This window comes from Sander lucioperca, chromosome 21 (genome assembly GCF_008315115.2).
Source record: "Sander lucioperca isolate FBNREF2018 chromosome 21, SLUC_FBN_1.2, whole genome shotgun sequence".
NCBI lineage: Eukaryota > Metazoa > Chordata > Actinopteri > Perciformes > Percidae > Sander > Sander lucioperca.
The window spans coordinates 28,939,232-28,949,134 of NC_050193.1; the positions used below are offsets into that span (position 1 = coordinate 28,939,232).

The 9,903-nt window shown below is 39.5% G+C and overlaps 1 protein-coding gene across 1 annotated transcript; it reads right to left on the reverse strand.

Moving 5' to 3' along the window:
• Nucleotides 1-221: 221 nt before the first annotated feature.
• Nucleotides 222-6,316, reverse strand: nol12 (nucleolar protein 12). Its single transcript, XM_031320789.2, has 6 exons — nt 6,127-6,316; nt 3,900-4,005; nt 3,755-3,803; nt 3,522-3,667; nt 3,066-3,157; nt 222-716 (listed from the first exon to the last, which is right to left on the reverse strand). The coding sequence occupies exons 1-6, from the start codon at nt 6,234-6,236 to the stop codon at nt 527-529; spliced, it is 693 nt and encodes a 230-aa protein (XP_031176649.1). The 5' UTR covers nt 6,237-6,316; the 3' UTR covers nt 222-526.
• Between the last annotated feature and the right edge of the window lie 3,587 nt (nt 6,317-9,903).

Sequence of the window (9,903 nt, forward strand, 5' to 3'; positions counted from 1 at the left end):
TAAACTGTAAGAAACACAGGGGTTGTTGGTTCTGTTAGATCACACACACAGGTAATACTGAGCTATGAGGAAACACAGAGCTAAGGGCTGATTTCCTGATGCTCTAGAGAGGATGTTGACAACAGCGTCAGGTTTCCTATTAAACAATAGGAAGAACAAATTCCACACGGAGCACGCTGACAGTTTGTGAGCTGTGGCAGCGTCACAAGGTCACTTATTAGCAACATTAATCTTTTTATTTAATGAAAATGTAGGTAAATACAGTTCAGTTTGTATACTTTTAAGAAATTATACTACAAAAACAGTTTTGAGCACAAGATTTCAAGAAGCAGGTACAGTGGGAATATTCAACAATGTCAAGATAGGCGGTCCAACGCGGAGCAGACACTGAGCGTCCACACATAAATGCATCCTGCTCAAACACAAGAGCATAAATACTCCAAAGTCCAATCTGTTCGCCGGTGATACTCTGACACAAGAAGTCTCTTCACAGTTCCAACCCTACATTGTATTATTCCACGCACTCTCACTCCCGATGGTGCACCTTTTTCCCAGTCAGTCGACGTCTCTGCCACTTGGTGGTCCTCCCGCTCCTGCTTTTACCCTCTGGGATGCTCTTGTCTGTCGGACGGCCTCGGCCACCTCGGCCTTCCTGCTTCCCTTTCCTCCTCCTCTTGCTGGTGAAAGAGCTGAGCGACGAATTTAGGGAGCGGATCCTGTAGCAGCAGGGGAGAGAAAAAGAAATGCAGCTGGACTGAGAGGGGTTGGAGGATGACAGACAAAAAAAAAAAAACATCTGAAGACAGCCATTATGTCATCACTGAATTGTTGGGGTGTATAGGACATTAAGCACTAGGGATAGACCGATTAACGGCTTTTTTGGGCAGTTTGCAGATGATCTGTATCAGCGTTTTATTTGCCTGATAACCGATAATATTAATGAATTAAAAAGTGTTCTACTTGGCTTGGCTTTCGGTTTCACTCACCACTGAGTCTGACTTAACGTCCCGTCCCCCCCCACAACCCTATAGTAACCCAATCTGTTACTGTGTATTACGTTGAAGGTTTCTCATTTATGAAATAAGTTGCTTAAAGCATTGAAACAAAGTTTTGTGTTAGAGTTTGTAACATTCCAAAAATCTTCATTTTGACTTAAAGATTTTAATTTTCACTGTAAATGCATATTGGTTCCAAATATCTGTTATCGGTTTCATTAACTACTAATAATAGGTATCGGCCTTGAAAAAACAGTATCGGTCCATTCCTATCTAGCGCCACGCAGACTACCTGTCCATTCATTATCTAATCAACCATTTAGCCTAAAAAAGGTCAAAAATAATGTCAGAGCCCAAAGTGATGTCTGACCAAACTAGGGCTGGGTGATATGGAGAAAATCAAATATCACGATATGTTTGACCAAATACCTCGATATCGATATAGACAGCGATATTGTAGGCTTGACTACTGGTGCTTTTACAAAATATTGACACAGTGAGATTTTTGATAAATTATCATTGTGGATGTAGATATTATGACTAAGTGGGCAAAGCAAATAATAGAACTGCGAGAACAGTCTGGTAAGTTCAGAAAATGATATCACTTTGCTCTAACGCAGCCTTAAAAACCAGAAAGACAACACGTATGTAGGCCTGTCACGATAACAAATTTTGCTGGACGAGAAATTGTCCCAGAAATGATTGCGATAAACGATAATATTGTCGTTCTAAGACCATTTTCATCTAATATAATGATAATTATATAATATAATAATGATAGGTACACCTTTTCAAAGATCAATAAACTTTTATTTCTAAAGAATATTTAACACTGGAACTGGAAGACATTTTAAATATCCACAATATGTCTTTGATCTCCTTTAGTATGTCGTCTTTCACGCTGTTGGACAGTTGTGGAATTGCCGTTTGTGACACGTATGTTCTCCCAGGTAATTCATACTGGCTGTCAAATGTTTGCAGCATTAGTCGAGTGTTTGTGATAGACTACAGACTCTGTACTGCATTTAACAATTATTTATTAAACACTAAATATTCAATTTAAATAATACATTATATCTACCTATTTCTCTGTGACTATCTGCCACATGGCGAGTAAATGTTTGTACCAAAATAGTTCTGTTTTTCAGTCTTCATTTTGGCGAAGGTGCAGCTATACTTTCTTCTGCTCCTCTGCAGGTCGGAGCTTCGCGGGGGGCCCACACACACACACACACACACACACACACACACACACACACACACACGCACGCACGCACGCACGCACGATTTTTGACAAGCAGGTAACGGAGTCTCAGTTCACCGTCCGGGAGCCTCTGACACACAGACAGCTGTAGGCTTGTACCGGTTAATGTTCTGACACACTGACAGCTGTAGGCTTGTACCGGTTAATGTTCTGTGCATTGTCGGACACATACAGCAACTTTCCTGAAACCGCTTGCAAGACTGACAAGTCCACAGCGGCGTTTATGTCCGTGCCTGTCTCCACCCCTCCACCTGCGTGGTTTGGAATGAAAGGGAGAAAACCGGACGCCGAGTAACAAGGCGGATATCGCTCATATACGTCTTCTTTTTTTGACGGCGCCTTAACGGCAAAGTGCTGCGGAAAACCCCGCTCCAACTACTCGCATTTTCTGTCTCTCTCTCTCTCCGCCAGGAGTCCCGCCTCCATACAAAGACCATGCGACTCACAAGAACTAACTCCTCGTTACGCTAAGGAACCGAGAGTGGTCCTCCAGTCTCTTTGGTAGAGAGAGAGCGAGAGAGAGAGAGAGAAAGAGACAAGGAAAACAAACAAGCATGCAAATGGAAATTATCGCGGCCGGAAAAATTATCAAGCTAATTTTTTTTATCGTGCGATTAATTGATTTATTGACTATCGCGACAGGCCTACACGTATGCCATATAACAATATCCAGAATCTAAGATGATATCTAGTCTCATATCATATCGATATATTGCCCACCTCTACCTTTTTAAACCAACATACCAAAAATATGATATTTATGAAAAGAAAAACTCATATAGAGACCTGCATGATGAACAGCTTACTTTTTGTTCATGATTGGATTCCCAGCTTTTCTTGGCATTGCTTCGGTTTTCTCCTTCTCTTCTTCCCCCTTTTCTTCGTCCTCCTCAGTAACCTGGAAAGCAAAGATAATGAGTGTTAATGGAGTGTTACTGCCATCAGTATCGGGGAGGATGGTCGGGGGGGGCGGATGGGTCAAACACAGGACTTTCACCCAGGAGACCGGGGATCGTGTCCCGCGTGTCACGTTTCCTAAACAAAAACCGTCGCTTTCTTCTTTTCCTAAACCCAACCCGTCCGCTGTATACGGCGCTCAAAATGCGTCCAGATAACACGCCACTTGGCTTAAGAAAGTGGGCGTGTATGTTTACGCGAAGTCATGATGTCATGTTGGCTGTGAGCAGTAAAACTGGCAAAACGTAGCCTAATCAGGAACACACATGTAGGCTGTTCACATCAATCAAGGCTTTACTGTTTACCGGATTTGCTGCGGGTCCGAGCAGGTGGGCCCCTGTGAGGTCGAGATCATTGATGGTTGTCACCGTGACGATGTGGTTGGGATGATCGTACTGCACAGACTCTGTCGTACTGGTTATGGCATTTTCCAGATCATCTTCAGCCTCCTCTGAGAGATGGGATCAAACTAACAGTAAGCAAAGATCATCAAGTGTTATAAATCAGTACGAAAAAAAAAATTTGACTTTTAACTCACGAATAGCGTCTGTCCTCTCCTTCAGCATCTTGAGGTATTCCTTATGCCTCTGAAAGCAGATCCGAACATACCATCAGTACATCGTTCTCGTACGTGCTCACACCAAAACAGATTTTAAGTCTGCGCTCTTTGCCTTTCCACTTACTTCTTCTCGGACTCTGATCTGCTCTTCCTTGATTTTCTTCCGAATTTCTGCCACTGCTGCTTTCCTCCTTTCCACCTTTCGTTTGTGGAAACCAGTTAAATAGTCCCTGACAGGGCAGAAAGCAAGAAACTTGAGAAACCAGTCACCTTTTTTTAAGTCTCTGCAGGTTTGTGTAGCACACATCAGTGGTTCCCAAAGACAGGTCACTATAATTCCATCCATAAGTAACACAACGACATAATGGATGCCTGGACCCTATTTTGGTCATGGGCTTCTGACACTTTCTGTAACAAAACATCTAACAGCAAAAACCGGTATACGTGTAGTTTAGTGTCCCAAATTATTTTCCAAAAACTGAGTATCCCAAATGATGAGGGTCTTATCTGAGACAGGTTGCCCTAACCATAACCATAACCCAAACACCTGTTAGACAGGTGGTTTAGCAGGTTCATAATTAATTGTGTTGACTTCGGGTCACATTGACCCATTTTAAATTTTTATATCAGAAAATATGGGACGTAGAAATAAGCGCTGAAAATGTGTAGCAGAAAAATGTAAAAATTTTGTGTCAAAAACGTCAAAAAAAAAACCTTTTCAAGGTTGAAAGGAAGACAACACAAGGGTTAAGGACATTGTAGGCAAGGCAATTTCATTTGTATAGCACAGTTCAGCAGCAATGCAATTCAAAGTGCTTTACATAAGACATTAAAACACAGTCAAAAATGAATACAAATTGATAACAAATAGAAATCAGTTAATACGAAAATATAAACGAAAAAAAAACAATAAAAAGTAGATTGAATACAAGAGTAAATTCACAATGGAGCGCAATGAATTAAGAAAAGGCAGTGTTAAAAAGAAAAGTCTTCAGCCTTGATTTAAAAGAGCTGAGATTAGGTGCCGACCTAACTACAAACTACCTGTAAACTGTATTTACAGGTAGTTTGTAAACTGTATTTACAGGTAGTTTGTAAACTGTATTTACAGGTAGTTTGTAAACTGTATTTACAGGTAGTTTGTAAACTGTATTTACAGGTAGTTTGTAAACTGTATTTACAGGTAGTTTGCAGGGTTCAAAATTAACTTTTTCATCCACCAGCCAAATGGCTAGTGAATGTTCAAATTTTACCAGCTGCTCAATAGATTACCATCGTTTTTTTTGGCTGGTGAGTGAAGCAAATCTACCAGCCACTTGCATATTTTACCAGCATATGGCTAATAGATCGTGCTAGTTTTGAACCCTGGTAGTTTGTAAACTGTATTTACAGGTAGTTTGTTCCAGATGTACGGACCATAGAAGCTGAACGCTGCCTCCCCCTTTTTGTTCCGACTCTGGGGATGGCAAGCAAACCTGTCCCTGATGATCTCAAAGATCTCTGCGGCTCAGTCATAGTGTAGTAGCAGATTCCAAAGGTAAATTGGTCCTAAACCGCTTAGTGATTTATAAACTAGCATTAGTATTATGAAATCTATTCTTTGGCGCACAGGAAGCCATGTGTACGGGGAATTTGGGACACTAAACTGCATGTAGAACCCTATCAGATGGGGGTCCGTGGTCTAATTTGTGTCAGTTTAGGGGTCCTTGACGTGAAAGAAATTGGGAACCACTGGAATAAAGGATTCATATAACGTAACGTTACAGCTTAATTATAATAATAAAATCCAACTTGGCTCGGTGTTGGTGTTTTTCAGGGTGTTTAGATGTTATAGCAAGTTACTCAAAGTCAAACAAATCAAGAAATAGACAGTATTCATAAGTATAAATACTACGATAGCTGTGGTACAACACCGCAGAGCTCCATGGTGAATGACGCTGTGACGTGGTCAGAACGTGAATAACGTCAACAATTTATCTGATTTAACTTTATAACTAATTTAACTGATATTTACTGTCTGATACTCTGGCTATGTACTTTTGTTGTTTATCATTTTTTACTGACTACTTGTTATATGATATTTTTTTCATCTGTATATCTATTGACTGATATGTATTATTTTTTTCTTATTTTTTTTACTTTCTTACTTATTTTTTTATTCTTTATGAAAACATGCTCTGTAACAAAATGATTTGTGTTCTACAAGTTCAATTTCATTTTTTGACAAATTGTAACAAATGTATTCTGCAATAAATAAAAAAAATAACGTTAACATACCTAACGTTAGCTAAGAAGCTAGCTAGCTAACACCTGCGACGCGTTAAAACGCTGTTACCAGTAGATACACTTACTGTCTGTCTTTGTCGTCAAACGTTACGATGCATTTGTTTTCTCTTTTCTTGGACCCGGGCTTGAATTTCCCCTTTTTGGACACATTGTTGTGCTTTTTATTATTTTTCATGTCGTGCACGTGAGTTTGGTTTACAATCCACTACTTCCGGCTTCTGGTATTGAGGGGCACGTCATTTAACTATGTCCGACTAGAAACACGCAAAAAGTTCCGCACGCCATAAACATGCATTGACATAATGTAAACATGTAGGACTACGTAATGTTTGGTGTTGGGTCAGACTGTCAGTGAGTGTAATTACATTTCACCTAAAAATAAATAAATACATTTTTAAAGAAGTGCCATTGTAAATTTAAACTGCTGGTAGCATGATTTTACCAACAATTATTATTAAATCACCCACTAAGATAAGTTTTAAAAGATTACTAAAAAACACAGAAACAAGAACCGCAGCGTTAATTAACCAAATTATGATGGAATGCAATTTGATGTGTTGTGATTTTTTTGTTTTTTACTTGACTTTTATTTGTCTTGAACACGTTTTTATTGAGACTTTTTTTTTTTTTTTTTTTTTTTTTTTTAGATTTTTTGGGGCATTTCAGCCTTTAATGGAAAGAACAGATATACAGTATATGAAAGGGGAGAGAGAGGGGGGGTCGAGGTATACACCTCCATATATGTGCGCCTGCTCTACCAACTGAGCTAACCGGGCAACATTATTGAGACTTCTGTGTTATCTGTCTTGTTTTATATGTTGTATAGGAAGAGTGGTGGCAGCTAATTGGGCTACAAATAAAGAACAAGAATAAGGACTTGACATGCTCTGACAGTACAGAGGCCCTTCCTCCCCATCAGAAGGCAATCATTGGAGCAGGCATGGTTGCAGCTAAAAAAGAATATTACTCAACAGGAAATCTCCACTGTCCCCATGTTTCAGGAGGTGGCTCAATGAAAAGGCTTTCTATGGCTAAGATGGAACAGATTAATTTTGACAAAAGGAATTGAAGAAAACACATTTTTGATATTGCTTCATGAGACCTAAATGTCTGATTTGTGTGTTTGCTGCTATGCTATACTCATGTTCTGAGCATGCTTTGATCTTACACTCTGGCAGCCCTCCACCATGTGTGTGGTTTTTTACTTCTTTGTCTGTTTTTACTTTTTGTATTGCTGTCTTGTCTAGTTTACTGTGTGACTGTGTTAAAAAGTTAAAATAAAGTAAATAAAAAAGTGGACAGGATGTATTTGATATCAGGTCACCTTGTGTTATTTAGATATGAATGAGAATGAATATGATATTACCTCAAATGAGCTCTGTATTTGTGTTAATCATGATATAATGACTGCTTGGTATTTTCTATTTCGGTCCTTGCACTGTCCTGACTTCTCCAACACCTTTGTGGTGATCAGCTGTTCTCCACTCCCTCCAAGTGGCAGGAGCTCGTTATGTCTCCAGTATCCAGGCGTGCCACGTCTCTCTCTGTGAATATCTGGGAGTGTTTCATTCACACTGTCCGTTGTGAATCCCTTTGGCCACACGGGAGTGTGTGAAAGACGAAACCAATCAACGTCGCAGAGAGCCATCGGTATCAGATCTACACTGGCATTCACACCCAGCCGACAGCTACGTTCAGATGAAACATGTTCTCTCATTTCTTCAGTTTCAGTGTTTGTATTTGTACTTCCCATATCCACGACCGGTACGGGTGTAAGAAAAAAATCGATACACTTGAGTATCGCAATATTTTATTTTGCAATACTGTATTGATTTTCAAAAACGCAATATCGCACCCAATCATTAAATGGTTTGTTGATTCTCCTGTGGGAGGATTAGTGTCCAAGATTTATGCTAAACTGATGCAAGTATCCATAGGAGTGTAATTAATTGGGAGACAGTTTGGGACAACATTTCCCATTGTTCCAAGAACCCAAATCACCAGCAGATCCACTTCAACATATGTCATAGGACATATTGGACTCCCCAGAAGAGATACATCTCTAAAGTCTCCCTTTAGACATCTCCCTATTGCACGTTCTGTCAACCTGAACACACTGAAACTTTCCAGCACATGGTCCGGGAGTGTGAACAGGTGCATGAGTTTTGGAATAAAACAACATCAATAATATCTGATGTGATAGGATGTTGAATTCCTACTGACCAGATTGTTTTATTACTTAATGATGACTCTAAATTACACCTGCTTGGGAGACAGAGGAAAATTTGGCTAGCCGGCTCAACCACAACCAAGAAAATGATAGCTCAGTGCTGCCACCCCCCCCCACCACATGCTTTGTATAAAACAGTGGTTGGCGTATTTTCTGGACGTAGTTATGCTTGAGCTCTCTACATCATGGATTAACAAAGCCAAATCATCAACTATCAACCTATGGAAAGGTGCAGCAGCACAAGAATTAGAGGAGAGTGACTAGGCAGGGTGTGATTTCTTCTGTTTTTGTTTTGTTTATTTGTTTGTTTTTGTTTTCTCGAGATCGCATAGGGTGGGGGGTGGGAGAGGGTTGTTGGTCTTGTTCAGTTGTATTTGTCTGTTCTGTTCTGTATGTTCAAAAAATATAAAAATAATAAAAAAAACACAATATCGAATACATTTTTTTTAGTTTATGTGCTAAAATATTCATGTAAGACAGTGGTTCACATTTATATTGTGTTTAAACCCCCTACCGCTAGATGGCTATGCTGAGACACACCATTAGTGTCCTGGCCTAACAGTGCCTAACAGTGCCTAACAGTACCTAACAGTGGCTGACTTTTTGCTAGAAGCTAACAAAATAGCTATGGCTGAACTTTGGCCTACTTTAGCATATAAACATTAGCTCACTAAGAACCTGGGAACCACAATCCCAAACTGGCAGTTAGATTTTCTGTGTACTGAATTGTTTACCTAAACTTCTTTGACTTTTATGCACATCATGTCTTTTTTTAAAGGCATACTATGTAACTTTCCCCTCTTCAGTCCCCCTACAGGTTGTCTCATTGGAACTACAGCTCGTGCGGCTGTAGTTCCAATGAGACAACCTGTAGGGGGACTGAAGAGGGGAAATTTACATAGTATGCCTTTAAATATTAGTTTTTCTAAAATTATACTTCCCAATATATCACCTTACGCACAGTATTGAAATATATTACAATGTATTGAATCGTGATCCATGTATCGTGATACGTATCGTATTGCCAGATTCTTGCCAACACACAGCCCTAACGACCGGTAGGATACTTCTACCGCTGAGAGATCACACGTACCAACCACTGTCATGTGTTGTTTTAATAGAAAAAGAAACGTCGAAATGAACACAGAAATCAAAACACAGCAAGGACAAAGACAAAAAAAACAAAACAAGTGTAACATAATTATGACAGTAAAAACTCCAACCTGCAAATGGCTAGTTGAAAATTGCTTTCTTCTTCTTCTTTGCACACTTTTACCAGCAAGGAAAGATAATCTAAATTGATAATAAGTTACACCTTGGGTTGACCTGGACGACAGAGTTTTGGACATTTCTAGAAACATACAGGTGTGTTTGTCTCTATTTCAAAAACAGCAAAGGAAATATCAGGCTAATTGTTAATGGGGGCTTCGATAAAATATTAGTATCAGAGATTCTCTTTCCGACAGTTTCTGACCCTATAGACGGCTTTTATCGATGTAAAACAATAACATGACATAACTGCAAAACTGTTCCCTTCCCCCCCGACTTAAAAGCATTTATATTATTACATAAACATTAAATAAGAAAACCAGAGCACAGAAACAGGAATGAC